This window comes from Echinops telfairi, unplaced genomic scaffold (genome assembly GCF_000313985.2).
Source record: "Echinops telfairi isolate 266 unplaced genomic scaffold, ASM31398v2 ScPeMD7_60;HRSCAF=208, whole genome shotgun sequence".
NCBI classification, from domain to species: Eukaryota; Metazoa; Chordata; class Mammalia; order Afrosoricida; family Tenrecidae; genus Echinops; species Echinops telfairi.
The window spans coordinates 20,924,968-20,949,751 of record NW_022103958.1 but is presented as its reverse complement, the minus strand read 5'-3'; the positions used below and the strand labels follow the sequence as shown (position 1 = coordinate 20,949,751).

The following is a 24,784-nucleotide window of genomic DNA, read 5'->3' as shown; positions in this document are numbered from 1 at the left end:
GGGAGCGGGGAGGGAGGGAAAAATGAGGAGCTGATATCAAGGGCTCAAGTAGAAAGCAAATGTTTTGAGAATGATGATGGCAACAAATGTACAAAAGTGCTTGACACAATGGATGGATGGATGGATTGTGATAAGAATTGTACAAGCCCCCAATAAAATGGTTTTTTTAATTACATCTGAGAAACCCATTGGGGCAGTTCTCCCTGCCCTGCAGGGTAGTCATAATTTAGAATGGACTCGGTGGCAGTCAGTTAACGCCAGTTTTTGTTAGTGACTACTGAACGCAGAATTTGAAACTCTGCACTCATAAAACATCCTTTTTTCAGCTTTATGTGTTCTCTATATATGTTAACTGACTCACAGCAACATGGTATCATGTAAAGGGAGTGGCAAGAATAATACATTTCTAAAGGATGTTTTAGGGACATTAAAAAGTATACCAAAAAAGCCATACAATATCAGAAGCTTAAAACTAGTTTTGCTAGTTTCCCGCCTTGTTTTGTTTCAGGAACATATCTAGTAATCTCAGAGAAAAAAAAAAAAAAACCATACTTTTATTTTTCAGATAATTTTATTTTACAAAAGAATTACAAAAATGCTACTGAGAGTTCCCATAAACCCTTCACTCATCCTCCCCCAACCTTAAGCTTAACGGTTATATAACCGTTTCTGGTCTAGTAAAACAAAGTGAGCACTGATGTAATCCTGCTAGTTAACCTAAGGACTTCATTTGGGGTTTCTTCGGGCTTCCTACTGATGTTCTTTTCTTGCTCCAGGATCCTACCAAGGACCCCACATTTACATTTAGTTATTATGCCTCCTTAGTAATGTCCTAAACGAGTTTATAATCTTTCCTTATCTTTCATGGACTTGATACATTTAAAGAAAACTGGCCAGTGGAATGTCTCACATTTTAGGTCTGATGTTTTCTTCTGATTAAACTGAGGCTATGAATTTTGCGGGGAAGAATACCACAGAGATGTTTGCCCTCTCACAACATTCTGTCAGAGTATGTGTGAGGCCAATAGGTCTTATTACTGGTAATGTTGACTTTGACTTCTTGGTTAAGTTCCTCTCTGCAAAGTTACTCTGCCGTAAAATGACACATCTCTCCCTTGTAATTAGTAATATTTGGAGGAGACACTCTGATATTATGCAAATATCCTGTTTTTCCTGAAACTTTCACCCATTAATCTTAGTGTCCATTAGTGGATATTGCTTGTAGCAATTACTACTATACTGTTCTAATGATGATGCTATGTTTCTTTCATTCCTTCAACATATTCATTGTTGGAATTCTTTGGTAAAATTTTTTTCTTCTCATTCGTTTATTTGGTTCTACGAGGGGGTACCCCCCCCAAATGGAAGAATGGTCCACTGGGAAGAGCTTTTGTAGTACATATTTTTCCCACTAGGTGAGAATCGAGCCCCTCACTCTGAGCTAGTATGCCCAGTGGCATTGCCTGGGAAGGTTCTCTATGGTCTGAGTGAATTTTTTCATAAAAACAGTTTCACTTGAACTTCAGGCTTTATGATGGCCAATTTACGACAAGAACAATGTGTGGCTGTGGAATTTTGTTTCCTGCTCAGGAAAAAACGCTGCAAAAACTGTTGTCAGGTTGAACACTTACAAGTAGGGCAGCACTGTGGGAAAAACTCAAGTGGACGAGTGGTTTTCTCGTTTCAAAAGAGGTGAAGTGTTGATTGATGACAAACCTCATTCCGGAGTCCATCACTTCCTGAAGGGACAAGAACATTGATTCGCAGTGCATTTGAAGTTCACTTCATCATGTCAGGCTATTAATCAAGCTTGTATTTAGAGGTTCTGAAAATATTGCAAAACAGCATGTGAATAAAAAAGGCCTGATTTGTGGCATAAGGGGGACTGCTTTTGCCACCACAACAATGTACCTGCTCATGCAGCCGTCTCAGTGTACCAGCTTTGGGCAAAAAACAGCATGCCTCTCTTACCCAACACACTTCAGTGACCTTGCTTTGTGCGACTTCTTTTTGTTTCTACAAATGCAGAGGGACATGAAAAGACAGTGATTTGACAATGTAGAAGAGGTGAAGAAAAATGAGAGGGAGGTGCTGTCAGCCATCCAAACAGATAAGTTTGAAAAATGTTGCTAAGAATGGAATCGCAGTGACAAATGTATTAAGGGTAATGGAGAGTACTTTGAAGGTGATCATGTTTTTTTTTAAAAAAATTAAATACATAGCTTAGAAGAAAAGTAATTCCGGGTTTTTTTTTGGGGGGGTACCCCTTCATAATATTGCTATCAGTATGGACGATGAATATTTATTTATTTATTTTTAGTTATATTTCCTTTGGCTCACTTTGTTCTAGCTTTGGCTACTGAAAGCTCTTTCCGATTAATGTCTTTTAAGAAGTCCTCTGATTTTTAACCAGTTATTTATGTATCAACTTTAAGTAATCATTTGTAAGCCATGCTGTCTTATGGAAAATGACTCTTTCCTCTGGCAAACTACTTGTTCCTTTGAGCGTCATGCTAAAGTCCTCTTCTCCTAGAAGGGTAAATGGCAGCTGACAGATACTTGTTGAATGTGTCAATTTAATGTTTGTTTATCATCTTTTATTTCAAATTTTAAAAAGGCTAAAGCTATTCACTGTGTGATGTGTATGTGTTTATATTTGCATTCACTACTAAATCATGAATATCCCTAGTTCCTCTGGCCATTGCTTAGAGATTATCATCAATACAAGCATTAACATCATAAAAGAGCTATCAGCATGTCTTGGCCCTCTTACATCCATAGCAAATACTCTAAGAAGCAAGCAAACACAAGAGGGTCTCCCTCATCTGTCCATGGGTTAAAACTTCAAATAAGAAACCCCTCAGAAATATACCAACATAAGTTAAGTGCTTTATGAATCTCCAGTAACCCTTGTTCCTGTTAGGTCTGTAGGGTCAGTTCCATTCACAGGGACCTATGTACGAGAGCAGAACAATGCCAGGTCCTCTGGCACCCTCACAAGGGTTCTCGTGTTGGAGTGCGCTCCTACAGCCACGGTGTCAATCCTTCTTGGTAAAGGTTTCCTCAGACTCACTGCCTTTCTAGCAAAACTAAGAATATGAAATATTTTGTCTGTCAGCTTACAAGTTGCTCTGGTGCTGGAAGCTAAGCCACTGGTATTTCAACTCCCAACAAGGGAACTTCCAGACTAACTAAGACACATTGAGTAGAAGAACATAATAATCTACATTTGAAAAAAAATTAGCCAGTTAAATATTATTAATAGAAGCAAAATGTTATCTGATATAGTATTGGAAGATGAGCCGCTTAGTTTGGAAGGAACTCAAAATAAGACTGTGGAAGAGCTGCTTCTTCAGAGTAGTTGCTGGTAAGTGCTGTTGGTCAGTTCTGACTCAGAGCAACCCGATCAATACACAGCAGACTCTCTGGCCCAATGTGGCCCAAACCAGCCTCACAATTATCACTAGGTTCAAGTCCATTGTTGCTGCCACTGTCTTAATTCATCTTGTTGAAGGTCTTCCTCTTTTCCGCTGCCCTTCTACTCTGCCAGGCATGATGTGCTTTTCCAGAGACTGGTCTCTCCTGATGACAGGTCCAAAGTCTCACCACTCCTTCTAAAGAGAATTCTGGCTGTACTTATTCCAAAACAGAGTTATTTATTATTCATTTGTTATTCAAAACCCATCATATTTTCAATACTCTTTTCTTTGAGGAATGTCTTAGGCTGGGCTCTCTAGAGCAACAAAAGTAAATAAAGCTTATATATGAATCGCTAGGGAACATTTTATATAACGATAGTGGTTCACACAGTTGTGGAAGCAGGCAAGTTTCAAATCTGGCTAAGATCCAAGTCCATGGCCAGATGTTTGGCTGGAGGTTTCTCCTGACCTGCTTAGCTGTAGGGTGGATGAACCAAAGATCAGCAAGAAGGCAGTAGGTTTATGGCTGCCAAGGCTAGTGAATTTAGGTTGATAGGTCATATGGCAGGCTGCTGCTGACTCCTGGGATTCTCAGGCAATCCAGAAGGTGGTTGGCTCAAGTCCAAAGAATAAGAAGTCAATGAGCCTGGTGAGTCCAGAGTCAGCAAAGAGCAAGCACATTTTTCTACGGTGTCAACTTACATTAGAAGTAAGCAACAGCCTTGAGAACCTGCCTTTCAACTGATCGGCTGCTCAAAGCAGATCTTTTTTATTTTTAAATCATTTTATTGGGGGCTTGTACAGCTCTTATCACAATCCATCCATCCATTGTGTCAAGCACATTTGTACATATGTTGCCATCATCTTTTTCAAAACTCTTTTTACTTGAGCCCTTGGTATCAGCTCATTTCCCCCTCCCAACCCTGCTTCGTTTATGAATCCTTGATAATTTTTTTTAATGTCTTATGCTGACTGCTGTCTCCCTTCACCCATTTTTCTTTTATCTGTCCCCCCTGGGAGGGGGTTATATGTAGATTCTTGTGATCAGCACCCCCCTCCCCTTCTCCCCTCACCTTCCCCTTCCCCTCCTGGTATCACTACTCTCATTATTGGTCCTGAGGGGTTTATCTGTCCTGGAATTCCCTGTGTTTCCAGCTCATGTCTGTACCAGTGTACATGCCAAAGCAGATCTTACAGAAGTGATTCCAGTGTATTATATTTTATCATGGATGTTTACTAGATCTTACTAGGATGATTAACTTCCCAAACACTTGGAATCATAGCCCAATCAAAAGGGCACAAAATCTTAACTTTCACAAGTACTAAGATGCACCCAACCCAAACCACAGTATTTTCTATCATCTCATATGCATGTGAAAGCTGGATGGACAGTCAATAAAGAAGACTGATAAAGAATCGTTGCATTGGAATTATTGTGTTGGCAGAGTATTTAATACACCATGGACTCCCAGAAGAACAAACAAATCTATGTTGGAAGAAGTGAGAGTACAGCCAGAATGTTCTTGAGAAGTAATGGTGGAAAAATGTCATCTCACATACTTTGGATATGCTCTCAAGAAGGACCAATTCCTAGAGAAGGACAGCATGCCTGGTCAGTGAAAAAGACAAAGCCCCTCAGTGAGATGGAATGATATAGTGGATGTAACAAAGGACTCCAATACAGGAACAACTGTGAGGATGGCACAGAACCAGGGAGTGCTCTATTCTGTTGTCCAGGGGGTCGCTAGGGGTCGGAACCGACTCGATAGCACCTAACACTGTGTCAAGATGGACCCACAGTGGCTGCAACAACATATTCAAGCCGAGCAGCAATTGTGAGCATGGTACAGGGCTGGCACTGCTTCCTCCCTTTATACATAAGGTCACTAAGAGTCAGAACTGATTCAATGGCATCTGAGAATAACAACAACATATATTATTTGAGAGTAGGGTATGAAAGAGTTTAGTGAAGAAACAACAGAAGTAGGTCAGAGGTTCGTGTCAAAGCATATTCTTTAACCTTAGTGTCTATGTTTTCAAATTAGTGGCCCTCGCAGCCTTCGGGTTTGTTTATTTCGGCAGAACTATTTTCTCCAGGAGCTACTTATTGAGTGCTTAGTATGTGCCAGGCACTATGACTAATATAACCATAAGCGTTAAAGCTCGGAGGTGACTGGCTCTGAGGAACAGAGTTTGAAAAACAATGTTCTCCCCCCCAGTTTTAATTAGTCCTCATGGTTTGACACTCTGAACCAGAGACAGAGTGTACCGAGTGTTGAGGCAAATGGAAAGATTGTGTTATAGGTCTAGAATTGGGTACCTCCCCCTGCTAAAGTTGGGTGATCGGCAGACTCTTCAAAGTCTCTTTTCTATGTAATACCACAGAATTTACCTTGCCAGGTGTGATCATTATCACACCTGTTTGCTTGTTTTCCCCTAGTAAACCAACAGGCTCTTCCTAATGCACATGATCGGCTTGCTTCTGATATGCCTTCACCTTATCAAGATTATCTTTAATTCAGATTTTTTTATTTCTCAGATGCTAACCATTTCCCACCATTCATCATAGTTTTAAAGGTAACTTAAGCAAATATTACTCTGTTGTGTTTTTCAGAATAACAGTGGAAACAGACATTTCGTTCAGTTAATGGTGTAAGCATACACATAAAATCCAAGCATTTGTTGCTTGTATTAATAGCCAATTAATTATAAATTAATAAATAGTACTTTCTGTGGGGAGCAGACGAGCCAGTCAGGGTACAGTATAGCACCGATGAAACATACAACTTTCCTCTAGTTCTTTAGTACTTCCTCCCCACCACTATCATGATCCTAATTCTACCTTACAAATCTGACTAGACCAGAGCATGTACACTGATACAGGTAAGAACTGGAAACACAGGGAAATCAGGACAGATAAACCCCTCAGGACCAGTAATGAGAGTAGCAATACCAGGAGGGACAGGGGAAGGTGGAGTAGAAAGGGGGAACTGGTCACAATGATCTACATACAACCCCCTCCCTGGGGGATGGGCAACAGAAAAGTGGGGGAAGGGAGACATCAGACAGTGGAAGACATGACAAAATAATACTTTATAAATTATCAAGGGTTTATGAGGGAGGGACGGTGGGGGAGGGAGGGGAACATATGAGGAGCTGATACCAAGGGTTCAAGTAGAAAGAAAATATTTTGAGAATGATGATGGCAACAAATGTACAAATGTGCTTGACATAACGGATGTAAGTATGCATTGTGATTAAGAGTTGTACGAGCCCCCAATAAAATGATAAAAAAAAATAGTACTCTCTATCTTTAGCATCCTACTTTTTACTAATTTCTATCTATTCCAAATCATCTGAAAAATCAACCTGATCCCTTGACATAATTTCAACTGTTTGTGTATGATTCTGTTTAGAAATGCTTGCCAAATCCTTGAAAACCAGAAGTGGCCCCAAGAAGAGTCTGGGATTACGATAATTTGCTTATGCTGTGGATGTTCCAAAGACAAGGGCCCAATTTTCCGGGTCAGTTGACGAGAAAAATACATGAGGGGTCAATTCTAGATTTCATAACAGATTTGGGGAAGAGGAAAATATCCGAAAATTTGTTTTGTTTGACCTGTCCCACTTTCTGGCCTCTCGGTAGGCTCACCCTCTTTTGTGTCAGTGTGTCCCTGCGGTTAATAGTGCTCTTGGCATGCGGGCAGTGTGGTTGAAGACCCCAACAGTGCACAAAACTCAAATCCTGTGCTTTAACAACAGGACAGTTCTCCTGGGGACCATCTCTATTGCTGGAAGTGCTTTCCTTTGGATATACTTCAAAAAGGTCTCTCAGTAGAAAATAAGAGAGAAAAAAAGAAGCAAAAATGAAATGATGAATAAGCTTAGAAAATAAAAGTTAAAAAAGTAGGACTTCAGAAAGTAATATTCTTCATTTGTAATAATTTCAGTTTTCTTCATACTCTCACAATTCACAATTTAAAGACTTAGCTTTCAGGTATAGTGTTTACTGTGAATATTTATGCATGTAGTAATTAATATGAACGTGATAAAAGATACACCTGATATTGTATCCAGACTTGTCAATTTTATTTTGACTTTACTAAGCCCTACTCTCTGACAGGCAGGGCATACTATAAGGTTATATATAGGCCATGGAGTATCTTTATGTGTGGTGTTTACATGTGTGTTTACGTTCCGGACTTAAAATCAAAATGAAAAATAGTAAAAAGAAAATATAAAAAAATTATACTTAATAAGGACATATAAAAATGATCTAAGCATGACTTTAAACAGTAATGAGCCAGATGATGTTTGACAGGACCTGTTTCAAGTTCTGACTCACACACTTACTAGTTCTTTGACCTTGGACAAGCCCCAGTCCTCTGTCTTTCAATTACCTAATCAGTAAAATGGGAATAAAATCTTAAGACATATGATAAATTCGTATGACAATATATACAAATGCACAAGACATAGAAAACAGTAAGATTTATGATTATTTCTAAAGAAATGAAGGATGATAAGAAACAAGAATTCTAAATGTGTCCAAAAAACCGAACTGATTGCTATCAAGTAGATGCCAACTCACAGTGACCCTATAGGACAAAATAGAACTGGCCCCATTGGTTTCTGAGACTGTCATTCTTTGTGGGAGTAGAAAGCCTTATCTTTCTATCTCAGAGTAGTTGGCGGTTTTGAACTGCTGACCTCATAATAAACAGTGCAATGTGCCATCATCCACTGTGCCATCAAAACTCCTAGAAGCATATTTTTTGAAAATTAAAATAAGGTCCCTAGAGAGCAACAGCAAATGAGGAATATTAAGAATGCAATATCCATAAAAATAATGGATATTATGCTACAGAGGCCTTACAAAAGCTCACTGACAGCTTATTAAGAGAAATACCTAGGAAACTCATTTTAATAACAAAGCACGTAAAACAGCACCTGGCTCATAATGGCTGTTTTATAAATATCAGTTTAATTAATAAAGTGAAAGGTGATTTAGTCCCATCATTCCTGAAGGAAGAAAGACAACATCACACATTTATTTATGCTTACAGAGTTGGCAAAATAAGAATACAATTACTTTCATTTTGAATAGGAATAAAACTATTAAGAAGAAACCCCAAAATATAATGATTAGTACTGATTACAAAAAGAAGTTAACTATATCCAATATTAAATATAGACCAATGAAATTCAGAAATGCATTTAATTTGGACACTTGCAGATGAGGACATGGTTATATAAGAAAAATAAATTAAAATTAAATATGATGAAAGAATTAAAATAAAGGACTGTAACAGTAGACATAATTGAATCTTATAGTGTGAAAAAGACATCACTTTTCAGTAATGAAAGCCATTTAACTCACCATCATCCATCTGGCTATGGTAAATTGTGTAAATCTGTGTATTTGAGCAATGGTCCTTGGACTTCAGTACGCATTGGCTAGAGGATGCTTATAGAGGATGCTATCCCATCCACTGTGGGGCTCTTTGGTGGGAATTAAAAACTTCCATTCCTAGAAAGTTTCCAGGGGATGCTGGAAATCTCTGCTATAGTGTGTCCACTATAGAGTATACTTAACTTCTGAAGACTACGATTCAAATCACATCTCTGCCAGGTACTGGCTGACTCTGGAAGAGCAAGGTCATTTTTCTCATTAAAAAGAGGGCAGGAATAATATTTACCTCAAATAATTGTTATGAATGAAATAGGAAGAGATATGGAAAGAGCCTAGCACAACTGACACACAGAAGGAAGTCACAAAGAATTATATATGAAAGGTTCCCCAAAAAACACCCAGAATTGCACTGGATGAAGTGGAGCTTTTGTAGTACAATTTTTTTTTCGCTAGGTGAGCATTGAGCAACTCGCTCTGCGTTAGTGCACTTAGCGGCTGTTGCCTGGGAAGATTCTCTGGTCACGGTGAATTTTTTCATGAAAGCAGGTTTACTCGAACCTCGTTTTTTGTGATGGCCAATTTAAGAGAACAGCATGGAGCTGTGAAATTTTGGTTCCTGCTCAGGAAAACATCCTGCAGAAACTGTTGTGATATTGAACACAGCTTGCAAGGGCAGTGCTATGGGAACAATTCAAGTGGTTTTCTCATTTCAAAAAATGTGAAATGTTGATTGATGAAAAAACTCATTCTGGATGTCTGTCAACTTCCTGAATGGATGAAAATGTCAACTTGTAGTACATATGGAGTTAATTCCACCAGGTCAGACTGTTAATAAAGCTTTCTATTTCGAGGTTCTGAAATGATTGTGTAACAGTGTGTGACCAAAATAAGGCATGATTTGTGGCAGACAAGGTACTGGTTTTGCCACAACTACAACACACCTGCTCACGCAGCCATCTCAGTGCACCAGTTTTGGCCAAAAAACAGCATGTCTCTCTAGCCCCACACACCTTACTCACCTGACCTCATTCTGTGTGACTTCTTTTTGTTTCCATGAATGCAGAGGGACATGAAAGGATAGCAATTTGATGATGGTATAGAAGAGGTGAAGAAAAAATGAGGGAAGTGCTGTCCAAATAGCCATCCAAACAGATACGTTTGCAAAATGTTTCCAAGAATGGATTTGCAGATTGGAGAGTACTTTGAAAGTGACAAGGTTGTTTTGTAAATAAATTTGAATACATAGCTTTGAAAAAACAATCCTGGATTTGGGGGAGTACCCCCTCATGTAATGAGTATATACTAATTTCAAGCACTAAAAGCTCATTATTTAATATGAGGCATAGTTACAGATACCTCTTATATATATTAAAGTACCTCATAGGATTGGTTTATTTGTCTAAAAGGCATGGAGCTACAGTCTTGTTGGATAACTCAACAAGATGATATAACATAGTTCATAAAGGCAATGGTCCACGTCCTAGCTGGTGAGTAGCTTACAAGCAGTCATCTAATATATAATTATTCGTTTCTTCCAAGTGGAAGTAACACTTTATGATCTCATAAAAAATTGCAAAATCTCAAAGAAGAAACTGCTTCACAGGACTAATAGCCTATGTGAACTTTGGCTTCTTCAAGCCTGAGCTCAGAAGAACTAGGTGGTGCCCATCTACCACTATTATCCATCCTGACCAGTGACACAATATAAGTTCCTAGACAGAATGAAAGAAAAATATGGAGAAACTCAAATTCTTAACGCCTGCCAGACTCACTAGATTGAAAGAGACTGCAGGAACCACTAATACTATCATCCTAAGATCTTCTTTTAACAGGAACTGAAGCCCTATGAGAGACTACATTTCAGCCAGTTAAAAAAATAGCACTATTTCCCACAAGGAATGTGCTCCATTAAACAGCTATATAATACCAATTATCCAATATTTACCCAAAGGCAAAGATAAGCAGGGAAGCTATATAAATGAAATCAGTACAAACAGAATGAAAATGCTACACATCATAAAAATTGTAACCAATGTCAGGGAACAATTTGGGAAACAAATTTGCAGTAGAAATCCTCATCTAACACACAATAAAAAATATTTTTATATAGCTTATGGTTTTATCATTAAAAAAATTTCCCCACTGGAAACCAAAAAAAGGGTTTACCAATAAGTCCCTATGATTTGTGACATTATAATTTAGGATTTAATCCTTGGGATCTAAAATTGAGAGTTCCTGGTGCTAAAATACAAAGAAATCTCATAGTTGACTCAGCAGTTAACCATATGTCAGAAGACAAAAATTAAAACAATGAACACATTAGAAAGCATCTGTAAAAAAATGGCAAAGAGTCAGTGTCTGACCTGAGACTGCCTAAGAGGGGAAGCAGAGACTCAAGATGGTCAGCCTGAGGCTGATTCCTACGAAGCAGAAGTTAGACGTGCCTCCACCTTTCCTTTTTTTTTTTTTTAAATCAATTCAGACATCAACTGCCCCTCTCATGGCACCCTCTACCTCACTGCTGGGTTTATTAATTTGCTGAAATGGCCACACAGAACTCAGCTTGGACCTTGTGGACTCCTTGGACTCTACTCTGCTCCAGCCAGTGTTACAAAGCTCTTTTGAACTCTGCCCACTAAGTGTGCAGAGGTACACAACCTCTCCAAGAAGCCTGAGCCTGAAATTGTTTGGCTTTAGCTCTATGTGTCAGCTAGCTCTCCTGAAACAAAGGGACTCTCCTCTGCCAGCAAATCTTCCTGAAGGTTCTGAGTTTTCTCACTCTCTGGTCCAGGAAGCTTTGTCTCCTGCTGGTCTCTGGCTCTGCTGGTTGCTACCCTCTCTCTGTTGCTGCTTTTCCACATCTCTGGCATCACAGATCTCTAATACCGGTAGCAAGGAGGTTCCCATGGCAGAGACCCTTGGTCCAAAGGATGTGGCTCTTCTTTTTTGGTGGTGGTGATGAGGTTCTATTTTCCACCTTTGGGGTGACTCATTTTAAGCTCAGTAGATTGATACAACTAATCAATCTCCATGCTAGGATTGCATACACTATTTTCATGGTTCCACTCCCATAAAGGTGCCATGCACCTTATTTACATTACTAGGAAGCTATTCAGCCCTTTGATGGACCACCTCACATTTGCATGGTACTATTTTGTCCTTTAATGGGAGTTAGAAACACAAAAATTAGAGGGCCCATATTAAGTAATTCACTGCAAGACAGCATCCTAAACTCCATTTTATCACAAAGGACAGACAGTATACTAAAAAACAGGCATAAAAAAGCTTGAAAAGCTAAGTCAATGCATCAAAAATTAGAACTCAAAAATAGGTGTCTATTAATTACTACTGCGATACAGCAAAATAGAATGATGGAAATTGGAGTGTCAAAGGAGTAACCAATCTATAAAACTAATAGTCCACATGAATGATAACCTCTTTAAACCTGAAATCAGAAAACCTAGATAGGGTCCAGATACAGACTGTTCTGACCAAAGGCACAAAAGAAGATCTCAGATAGAATGGAAGAGAAATATAGAGGAAAAATTCAAATTTATTTGAAAAGGTCATGCCTACTGAACCAAAAGAGATTAGAGGAAACCCCAACATCATCATTCTAAGATAACCTTTGGCAATGAAGTTAAATTGCTCTGTAGCTCACCCTTCAGCCAAATAATGTACAGGCTTACAGAATGACCAGTGTCACTCATGAGTCAGGGCTTCTTCAAACACTGAGCTACATGGGACCAAATGACCAACCCTTTCCCAAGAACAGGGGTGAGAAGGTACGGTGGGTTGGGCAAGATAAATCAATGGAAACAGCAAACAGAATGGAAAGAATAACAATGCTCACACAGTATAAACCTGTAACACCAATAGCACTGAGCAATTTGTGTAAAAACTGTTAAGGAGGAGGCTGGTTCCTACTGGGGACTCTACCTGGGGGCCACATGGTCTTGAGTAATGCCCTATCAGGAATGCCTTGACCACTTTGCTCAGAAAGCCCTAGACTAATCTTGTAAGTTGTCTATCTAACATAATGTCCCAATCATGGTCCTATTGCCGCTTCTGTAGTTCCACCCATAACTCTGATGTATTGATTTTCTAAAAACCATACATTTGTGACAAGTTTTCCTGGTTCCTGCCTTATTTAACCAGTGTCCTGACTGTGAACACTAAGACACCATTATGACCTCCTGCTAGCGACTTCCCTACTCCAAATGATGTGTCTGTATTTTTGTGCTGTGTTCATCCCTTTAAAAACTTAATAAATGTTCTCCTTAAATTATATTTGATAATGGGGTCTTTTTAGTACCCTATAATGGTGTCTATGCCCAGCAATGTCCTAGGCTCTGGTGTACAGAGGTAAATGAGACATGCTGGGGAGTCCAAATTGCAGGACATTGGACCAAAGTAAAATGGTTGATCCAGGATCTAGTCACTTACCCTTAAACTTCTGATCCATGCCAACAGACTGTTTACTAGTGCACAGATCTGAGCCTGGAACGAAGGAATGTTTGGCCTATGAGTCAAGTGCCAGCAGGTTGTCAGTATGTTCAATTCAAGCTTTGGGATGCAGGTTGTTATCGTGGCCCATTGTGTAAGAGGATCTTAGAGAATGTATAAGGGCACTGCACAATTTGGGTGTTTAACAAAACTAAAAGGGCTCACACAATGTCTGACTCAAACAATATTTTGTCCTAGTCTCTGCTTCTGTTTCTGAGAAGGGGACTCTTGCCTTTTGGTAAGTAAACAAAAGGAAGGATCACTTGATCTGAGGAAGAACGTGGTTAAAAGTAGATTAACTAGTATGCAGAGAAGAGCTAAACAAAGAATCTGTCCAGATATATTCTTAATGATTTATTGAAAATAGCCAATCAGAAGAAGTTTCATTAGTTAATCCAAATGCTCTTTACTGTTCGTTCCTGAGGCCTTTCGTATCCTTTACTGTTCGTTCCTTTCTGTATCCTCACCCCTTGTACCTATGGTCTCTACTTGCTAGAAGTCTATCAGACCCCTATTTGAATGTTCTTGTGCTTTGAAAAATCACTTTGTTGTATTTTAACAGAGAATTTTTTTCTCTAAGAAAGATGAAACAGTTCCTGTCTTTGTACAATTACTATTCTCAAGGGGAGAGAGCCAATAAGAATGAATGAATAAACATGATCTTCTCACGCTGACTTTGTGCCAGTACTAATCTAAATGTTTTACAAACATTGATCACCACAATCCTCATAACAACCCTACAAGGTTGATGCTATTGCTAGTCACAATTGACACATGAGAAAATTGAAGCCTGCAGGTTATCAGGCTTAGGTCACACCATTACTAGAGATTTGGGCCAAGCAATTAGGCTGGTGTTCATGTATCATCTCACTTAATCCTCACAAGCATCCTCCGAAAAATTACACCTCATTATTTCAGATGGGGTATCTGAACAAAAATCATAGGGGCTTAGCCATGATCGGAATTTGTACTCAGGTTGTCTGACTTCGGTCTTATTCTATCCACTTTATGCTGTTGCCTCTAGACGACTTCTGTGAGGGCTCATCAGGATGTTAAGAACAAGAACAGGACTCAGAACTCAGCAAGAAAACCAGACAGTGTTATGCTTAGACTTCTGGTCAACAGAACTGTGGACAGAATTAATTATAACTAGATATTGGTTACATTTGTAATCATCGAGCTCGAGGAAACTAATCTGTGCAGTTTTTCCAGCAGAAGCACTCGGCGCTGATGTTTTGGTGCACTGATAGCAGTGACTTGGTTTCCATAATCTAGTGAGGGAGATGTTAGACATACTTGTTTTAACCTTGTAGTAATTAAATCTTTGGCAAGCCAGTAAACTATCTAGAGTATTTTACAAGATCTATGAGGGGAACTCAAAAACTTTGTGGAAAATGGAATTAAAAGATACCGTAATATGATTTTTACATATTTTTAAGCGCCCTCATATGTGAATGTAGGCATATTAGTTAATACTCCAAAATGGCTGCCCTAAGCAAACTTTGTCCGTGGGTCCTCAGAACCACCTGGAGGATACCTTCCAACCCTCCACCTCCACACCCCCAGAGAAGTAGCCCAGAAGGAGTACAGTCCAGCCAGAACCACATGAATGCATCTTCCTCCCTCCAGCCTTATCAGAAAGATGCAGGACAGGTGGATATTAGTAGCAGCCTGGCACTAAGTGGTGGCACAGTGGTTGTGCATTGGGCTGCTAACTTCAATTTCAGTACTTCAAACCACCAGCTGCTCCTTAAGGAAAGATGAGGCTTTCTACTCCCATAAAGAGTTACTGTAGGGTCACTATGAGTCAGAATCAACTTGATGGCAATGATATTTTTGTTTTTATTACTCTAATGGGATGATGGATTCCAGTGAAGTTTTCTGAATGCCTTAACTTAAAATGCCCTACTAGGAATGTGTTAAATGCCTCCATTTGCTGGTATAGCCAGGAGCCCATTGTGTTGCTGCTGGAATGCCCACTGCCACGGAGTGGAGTCTGCTTCATCACGCCATTGTAGGACAGGGCAGGAGCAGGCGGCATCCTGTCTTCCCTGCAGAACAACTGGTGGGTCCGAATCACTGACCTTGCAGCTCCAGATAACTAATCTTTTTTTTAACCCTTTCTTCTCAGGATTAGTGAACCTGCCTAGATTAACTAAGAGAAACAGCCAAATTACTTTCCTTATTAAGAGTTCTCCATTTGCATAGCCCCTGTCTTCTCAGTGATATATATTTTAATATGAAAGGTATTTTTTGTTTTGTTTTGCTATAAAGAAATGGACAGAAAAATGTCACACAGGCTTTCCCCTATTGGGAACGTCTTACACAACGATGGCACAATATAAAAACTAAGGAACTCGGACCATCCATAGAGCTTATTCAAATTTCAGCATTTTTCTAGGCACTCCTCTGTATGTGTATGTCAATGTATGCAGCTCTGTACAATTTACATCTTACAAATATGGTTTGTGACAAAAAACACTACAACCAAGATATTTCACTGTAAAATGGCCAAAAGGTTCCCTGTAATATCCTTTATATCCATGCACACTCTTTTCTCACACCCCTCCTTAAGCTGACAACCATTGGTTTTTGTTTGTTTCTAAAATTACAATATTTCAAGAAAGCTTCAAAAATGAAATAATAACATTATATATTCTTTTCAGTTTGGCTTCTTTCACAAATCATAGTTTGCTTGAAGGTCATCTAAATTTCATATATCAATAGTTTGTTCCTTTTCAATGCTAGATAGTATTATTCCATAATTAACCATTTTCATAAAAAGTTTTCTATTTTTTTACATGAATTTCTACTGAAGAGACTTGATCATCTCCAGGATATACCTGAAACTTAGTAGCTACTCATGCCTGAATTGTTGGGCATTTGAATATGCTTTATCTGCTCAATTGATCCTCTTTACTTTAGCTCACAGAATAGGGCAATGGAAAATGTTTAGCCAAGAAAGAATGGATTCATAACAAATAACCAAGAGGGTAACAAGTCAATCAAAAAGATTGTTGGATTGTATTCTAATAGACCAGTGGTTCTCCACCTTCCTAATGCCATGACCCTTTAATACAGTTCCTCATGTTGTGGTGACCCCTAGCCATAGAATTATTTCCGTTGCTACTTCATAACTAATTTTGCTACTGTTATGAACTGTCACATAAATATCTAATATGCAGGATGTATTTTCATTGTTACAAACTGAACATAATTAAAGCATAGTGATTAATCACAAAACAATATGTAATTATAAATTGTGAAATATGTATGTGTTTTCCGATGGTCTTAGGCAACCCCTTTGAAGGGGTCATGACCCGCAGGTTGAGAACCGTTGTAATAGACAAACTATATGGGCAATGAAAATACATTATATAGACTACAAATAATTATTCTTAAATAAATTATTGTAAGCAAAAAAGAAATATTCATTAAGTTCATTCCTGCCCAAAGAATGACAGTGGTTTCCCAAAGTCTAAACCCAAACCCACTGCCGTCATGTCACTTCCAATTTTAAAAAGCAATAGAAGTAATCATAAGACATGTTGTATATTGTTTACCTAACACCAGTTTTAAATATATGAAAAATATAGGTGGATGACATATTTTCAGGGAAAAATGGAATTCTATCAGTCGATACAATTTGGACTCCTTATTTTATCAGTTGACATAACATTGATAAAAATGTTATAAAACATTAGAGAGTAAAAACAGAACATGAAGTCAGCAAGCCTCATAATCAACAAAATTACCACGACTTTAGTTATATATCCTCTAGGAACTTGGCATGATACAGCTCTATGACTGTGCATTTATGAACAGCAGGGGGTTTTTGTATAATTTTTTTATATTCTTAGCTCCCAAGAACAACTCAAGCAGAAAGGAGATGCTTAATAAATGTTCATAAATTGAATAAATGCCTTATAGGCAAGAATCAAAGGTGTACGCTATGCTACAAATTAGTTTAAACTATTACAGGAAACTACTTACTTGGTTCAATAAGCGATACATGATACAGGGAATTTTGGTAATATCATTAGCAATACGAACCAATAGGAAATCTATAGAGGAAAAATACATTACATCCATAAAATGTCCTGTGTTCTTTTAACAATAGATTGGAAACAGTGGAAGAGAGAATTAATGGGGTAGGATACAGGTGGAAAGAAAATGTCCAGGAAAAAGAATGAGACAAAAGAATGGAAAATACACCGCTGGGCCTAAGCGAGACAGACTGTAACTCATGGAACATACAGGTGGAATGGCTGTGGCTAGGTGCTGTCCAGTGAGCTCGGACTATCGTGCTGCTGCACACACAGAAGGAAACGCTCCCTGGCCTGTCCCATTCTCACAAGGACTGCAGTGTCTGCGCCCATCGTTACAACCGCAGGGCAGTCCATCTAAGTAGGGTCCTCCTAATTTTTACTGATCACCTATTTTCACCAAGTGTGATGTTCTTCTCCAGAGCATTTAATGAAAGCAATGATCATTTTAACATTCACTTTTGATGGTAAGATTTCTAGAAATGTGAGTTTGAGTAGTGGCAATTTAGATAATAGTCCGTTTCCCCTAGAAAACAGGGACGGGATTTGTGTCCGCAAAACTGACCTGTGCATTCAATGGCAATACAAAAATCATGTTGATATTTGCTAAAAAAAATGGAGAAACATTTCAAATCAACCAAGATAGTACAGATCAGGTGTACATGAAAGTATGTAAATGATCTAATGTAGTCATAAATCAGACGGCATAGAATACTCCTGAAAAACCAGAATATGGCGCTTTCAATTTTAATGTGTAGTTTTTGACAATTTATAATTATATAGGCATGTTCATCATTCACCTGCTTAAAGAACTTCTCATTATTATTAATTTCTCTTTCTTTGAAAAGTAGGAGACTATAATCGTGCCTGTAGCTGGTGCATCTCAAACCTATTACTAAGAGAGAAAACCCTTGAACACACAAAAAAGGCATGTCACTTCATTCAAGCTTCATTTCTTCCATTCTGTCAGAGGGAAAAATGCCTTATAAAAATTGACCAAGGCAGGATAATTTGAATTTATACTCTCTTGGAATAGTAAGTATAATAAAGTGAGTACCAAATGCTCAGTGTTTATTCAATGCCAATTGGACGTGGACTTAATTATAGTAGAAGAACTGACTTTACAGCAATTGTAAAAATGTAAATAAGGCTTTAAAAGGGATTCAGGAACTATATTTTACAAATGAGGCGTTGGTTTTACTTTAAATCATTCTCTTAGGGTATCAGATGCATTATTCAAAATCTTCTGCTTCCCCTATTATTGAAATAGTAGTGATACTTCAGTAAATCAAGGATCAGAAGCCCCTGTTTCTTACCAAATTACAACTACTTGTGGTTATCAGAGAAGCCCTGGTGAAGTGCTTAACTGCCAACTCAATGGTTGGTGGTTCAAGCCCAGCAACGGCTTCATTAGAGCCAGCTGCAGCAGTCTATTTTAGTACAGATTCACATCCATGGAAACTCGATCGGGCCATTCTTTCTGCCAACAGAGTCAATGTAACTCAGAAACAACTCAATAGCGATGGGTCTTTAATGACCATAATAATTCTGTGGAGGAGATTACGTTTAAAATATAAATGTTGAGGATTTTAAGGTTTAAACTATTTGACAGAAGTTTATAAAATATTGTCAATGAAAAAAATGTGTACTAGAATGTTGTGTTTAGGGGTCATGGAGTTGGCTCTGAACCACAGTGGCCCTGTGCCCAACAGGACGAAACACTGCCCCTCCACTGCCCGGGCCTGCGCCTTCCTCACAGCCGTGCTGCAGCCACAGTGTCAGCCATCGCTTTGTGATAGAGATTGTGTAAATCTACTCATTTTAATCCGAATATTCTCACTACTAAAGCGTGCCTAGATAGTCTACATTTAAAATCCGTTTTTTGTAATACATATCGAATTGTGTTCTGTTGCAAATACAGTAAAACCTGTGAAAGTAGGAACCTGTGGAAACCTGTCAGAGAAGGAAAGCTCCAATATTTTCCACGAAAATGAGCCATAGAAGAATGCTCATCCTGTCAAGACAGAAAGCTCGTGAGACCTAGAAACACATATAGTCTCTGTTCCCCCGGGTTTCACTGGCCATTTCTTGTAAGTCACCTGCCCCTCATGTTTTCCATGAACTTTGAAGTGTATACACACAGAGAGAGAAAGAGAGAGAGAGAGAGAGAGAGAGAGAGAGAGAGAGAGAGAGAGCACTTCAAAAAGTCGTGGAAAATGGGATTTAAAAATAATGATTTTTCCACAAAGTTTCTGAAGTCCCCTTGTATAAAGTTAGAATAACAACTAAATGCATTTTCTCTCTACTTTGAAGGACATTCTCATGGGAAAAAAAATCAACAACCTTAACTGCATGTTCTCTTCAGAAAGAGTGAGGTAGGTGCCACGTTGAGTCATTAGAAAAAATGTCAGCAGGATGAGGCAGCTGCTGGGAGAGTCGGCTGGGAGGACGGGAGGGCGGGGTGGGAGTACAGTAGCTGTAGCAAGCCCTCGGTGCCCGCAAAATCACTAGTGGGAAAAGAACAAAGGCCTTGCCAATGCAGCTAACGCAGATGTGCCCAAAGGCAAACTGTCAGAAGCAGTTAGGATGACAACTACTCACAGTTCATTATTTCCTTCTCACAGGTCACTGGGTGACAAGCTGGGTCAGCTGCTTTGTTGGCTGTCCCAGGCCTTCCCCCACCCACTATTCAATTCAAATAAGGGTGGGGGCCTCTATTGGATAAACTAACAAAACCAAACACATTCTTGGCACTTAAGGAGGCCAGAATATGGCGTTTATTTTACTTGGGACCAAACTTAGAATGAAATATACATTCAACCTAATTTATCCAAGCAAAGAGAAAAGCCAATTTCTATAACTCCCTGATAGAGGGGTAGAAACATTTTTTTAAGGTGTGGAAAAAGCAAACAAGGAAATATATAACCTGTTGTGAATAAAGAGCCTTAGAATGGAGACCTCATTCATTATGAAAATTGTCTTTTTCTCTGAAGAGAGAAATAATGTTTCCACTTTAGTCCTCCCTCAAAACGAATAACAATGTAATTGTTTTCCACAGGCCTGTAAACATGTACCATTTCCCCGAAAGTAAGACACCCCCCCAAATAAGACCTACTTACAGTTTTGCCTCTCGCTGAAATATAAGCCATTCCCCCGAAAACAAGACCTCCTGAAAAAAAGGCCCGCCGAAGCTACCATAACTCTGGACTCTGGACTGTAGCGGCGGGCACCGCCATGCAGCTCACTGTTGGCCGCAGCGCAGCCTGAGCAAACAGGAAGTGCGAGGTCTCTCTTAATAAAACAATAAATGTGTAACGTATTCTTCTTCAAGGAAAAATAAGACGTCCCCTGAAAATAAGACCTAGTGCATCTTTGGGCGCAAAAATTAATATAAGACACTGTCTTAATTTCAGGGCAACAGGGTAAGTCAAATGAAATAGATTTGCAAGTGTTGGTTTACATTTTTTAAAGGCTAGAATTCCCAATAATACACCAATCTAAACTACATTAGTGTTTATACCTCTTTTGTGTAAAATAGTGTAAATCACATTTTTTGGTAGTTAAATATGGTCGCTCAACGGGATGCCCCTCTATTATGAAATCCTCTGTAGAATGGAAATGACCGAGGGAAAGTGGTTGAAGGCATGGGCTTTACATTCAAATAGGCCTTGAGTCAAATCCAAGGTGACCAGATTTTAACATTGGTAAAGCGGGGAAAAAAGTGGGGCACCATTGATAAAACTCATATCCTGGCGAAATAGCCACATGGCAGCCGAAAACCGTATACCTTAGCTTGTCATGCATTCTTTCCAAAAATCAGGACTTTATAACGCCGTAGGACACAGGAAAAATTGTTAAAAATCGGGACTGTCCCGCCAAAAGTGGGACGTCTGATCACCTCCATCTTCTCTATTAATTAACAGTGTGACTGGGCACACCATGTAATTTATCTGGGGTCAGAGGATACTCTCATAATGCAGGTCTTGTTGTTCTAAACTCCACTTCATTTTCCAACTGCCACAATTTAGCTGATGTCATGTTCCGCCTTAAGTTTATTCTATGTTTTGGTGCGTTCTTTGATAAAAACAAGAACACATAAAATCATCTGCTGATGCTGAGATAACAATGCCACGAGTCTCATAGTTGGAAGGCAAGTAGACTTAGCAAGACAACCCAGGTTTCGGAGGAATCAGTCTGCCACACTCAGTCCCATGTTCAAAATTGGCACCACAATCCTTTCTGAAATGGGAGGAACAGAATTCCTCTCCGTTTCTGCTCAAAATAACATTGTTCAGGAAAAAGGAAGGAGGAGAAGTGAAATTGTGCCTGGGATGGTCAATTGTGGGCTTGTGGAAGGGAAGAGGAAGCTGTAGATATCTGTGTGAGGCTTAGTGGAGGGTAGAAAAGAATCACCAGAGCCCAAGGATTGAAGCATTGAGAACAGATAGCTAAGCAATTTCTTATAAAATAAAATTCATTCATTACTATTGACTAAAAACCGCACATTTAAATAAATCTTTTACATCTCTGCCTCTTTGCAGAACATTTTTTGCCTTCTATCATGTACTTCGTTACTGGAACTTTAAAGACATCCCATTTAATTCTATTAACTCTATTAAGTATGTTGACATGGTCACTGATAGTAACTTCTCCTCCCTACCCATCTATCCTAATAGCATATTGCTTTCTCCCACAGTGCCATCACTAGATTGTATTACATCGACAGAGATGACAGGAGTCAGAAACACCTCAGGGGAGATATAACAATAGAACAGACTCATGGCTGACCCATATCAACCCTATAGGGCACAGTAAACTGCTCCATAGGCTTTCCTGGAAGCAGAAAGCCCCATCTTTCTGCCTCAGTGTGGCTGGTGGATTCAACAGCTGACCTTTCGGTTAGCACCCCAACGAGGAACCAATTAGGCCCCCATGGCTTCCTTAAGTACACAAGCTCTTCAGCCTTCAGAGAAAGGTCATGGAAGCGAGCAGTCGTAGGACAGGCACAGTATGGGGAGTTAGCACGAGGGTCCCTGCACCAGAGTAACGCCCGTGTAAGTTTAAAACGCCATGAAAGTCTGAGGAATCTGAGAGCAGAAGAAACCAGTGCCACTTTTCTGAGAAGAGCTCAGGGTGATGGCAAGCCCTGAGTGCTCTCAGAAAGGGCAGAGGCGAAATGGCCGGCAAACAGGAGTGGGAAGATGGCAGACAATGCTTCACAGAGCAGTATTGTGAGTTCCCCATACCCCAGTGTTCCTTGAGATCTGGTCCTGGCAGAACACCTCACACAGTGACTGCTCACAGGGGGCTTCTCCTCTGAGATAAGGGGACAGCACAGTGTGGGTCCCTGTAGCTCCTGGTCATACAGTAGAGCATCAGGGAGTACAAGACCCTGCTTATCCTTAAAGATTTGGAACCCAGGTTTTCATACTGGTCGAGGACATCCCCAAGCTATGATATGAGGACGGTGAATTCGTTCTTTTCTTTATCTATGTACTAGCTTATTCAACGAGCAACACCAACAACAGGATTTGAGGTTTAAATAAAAAATAGAGACAAAAATTCAAGAGTCAATTTGACTAGGGAAAAACATTCCCCTCCTTCCAAAATCTCAAGCAGGAATACATAAGAATAAGAACTGGCTCATATTTGAAATAAACAGTTGCCAAGCTTTTCCTCACTCCTGTTCTCATGCAAATGTCATTTCTATTGACAGACTATTTCAGCCTGAAGATTCTCTTAAAATTTAGTGAGTATGTTAAAATTGCATTATTCTCATGAGTACTTCAGTCAAACTTCATTGCTAATAATGATGGATATGATCGCCATTTATGGAACCATTTTGTGGTTTATAAGATCAAACCCAACAATATAATAAAAAACTTTTGTTTCCACAAAAACAAAGAAGAGGTAGTTTCCATTTTCTAGGCAAGTAGGATTTTTAGGATTTTCCGGTCATGTAGTAAACCATCCATATTGCTTTTAAATCTTGTTGAGGAAATGGCATCAGTGCGTTACATTATCACTACTTCAGATGATCTCTTGTGCAATTACTCCCAGGTGTAAATGCAAAACTCTCCTCATGGAACATAAAAAGAGCTGTCTGTGGGTGTAGCCTTCTTAAGGACCCGTGGGTAGTTCCACAATTGAATATATGCTCAGAGCCACATTATCTCTGTGTATTTTAGTGTGATCTTAGGACACCGACCCTTCCACCATGTGCTGACAATGGATAACACACATTCATCTTTAACAAATGCAGATAATGTCACCTTGTTTCCTCAACTGTGACCCTAAGTGACTTTGATTAAAAGCCGGAGGGCATTTAAGATATTTCAATAATCTTCAGGAAATCAATCTTACACAAAACTGAAGGAACACATCGAATGTCATTGAGCAATAGAGCTCAGTTATGTCCGTCAGTGGCCTACCTCTGAGCAGAAGCCTTAGGATGTTTCTCTGCCAGTTTCCTCACCAGTGCCACCGTCAGCTGCTCTTTCTCCCCAAGAGAACCTTCTGGCATTACAGGGGTGTCTGAAGGGTCTGGCAGTTGGTGCAGATCAGGATTGCAGGCACTGTGGTGCAGGACCTATCCAGTCCAACACAGGAATCATGCAGCTAAGTTTCAGTGAGTCAGAATACCCTAAACGACACGTTAGAAATGCAACTTCTCATTCTTATGATTCCTTCAGTCTTTCTTCATAGGGATTGTAAATCAGTTGTACATGACCAGAACACAAAAACACATGTCTAAGAAAAGCTAATGTATCACAATCCATTTGGTAAAATAAGATTTACAAAACTACATAGTTTTATACAAAGATACAAGTTTATATAAATACACGTACATAAGAGAGGTTTCACAAGTTCATGGTGCAACGTCATTATCTTTTAATTCCAATCTACCGCCAGCCTTTAGAAGCCCTCTCATATATACATTTTATGGCGTGTACGGTTGTAAACAATTAATAACCATAAGATGTGAGTTCATGATTGCCTCCCGAAAGCAAATTGGACATTTTTCTTCTCTATTCAAAATTCATTTTAAAGATCTATTTCTGCCTTGACTCAGGCTCAGTGCACTGACCTCTCCTGCTAGGCTGCTGTCTCGTTCCTGTTGAGCTGTGGTCCAGGAGCCATGGTGGAGGTGGTATTCTGTCTGGGTCACATCCACGTGTGCATCTAGCTCCTCGAGGTAGGTCAGAACAAACTGAGGATGGGCCTTTCACAAGAAAGATAAGCATCATGAAAAAGGGGAGTGAGTCTTGTAAGCCAGAGCCACAAAATCTACAGAACTGGGAAAGTGGGGAGATAAGGTAGATTCACCATCAAGTGGTTGGGCTAAGAAATCTGCTGTCATTTTTACCTGGAAAGCAAGCTATATGGCCCTAATATTGAAA

The 24,784-nt window shown here is 39.3% G+C and overlaps 1 protein-coding gene across 1 annotated transcript in view; it reads right to left on the bottom strand.

The window, feature by feature from the left end:
- DCDC1 (doublecortin domain containing 1) overlaps positions 1–24,784 on the bottom strand; it is a 497,394-nt gene that overhangs the window by 189,431 nt on the left and 283,179 nt on the right. Inside the window, exons 17-18 of the mRNA XM_045291000.1 lie at positions 24,472–24,606; positions 23,816–23,973 (exon numbers count right to left, since the gene is read on the bottom strand). Coding sequence (XP_045146935.1) covers positions 23,816–23,973; positions 24,472–24,606 — 293 coding nt within the window. The remainder of the gene's footprint in view (positions 1–23,815; positions 23,974–24,471; positions 24,607–24,784) is intronic.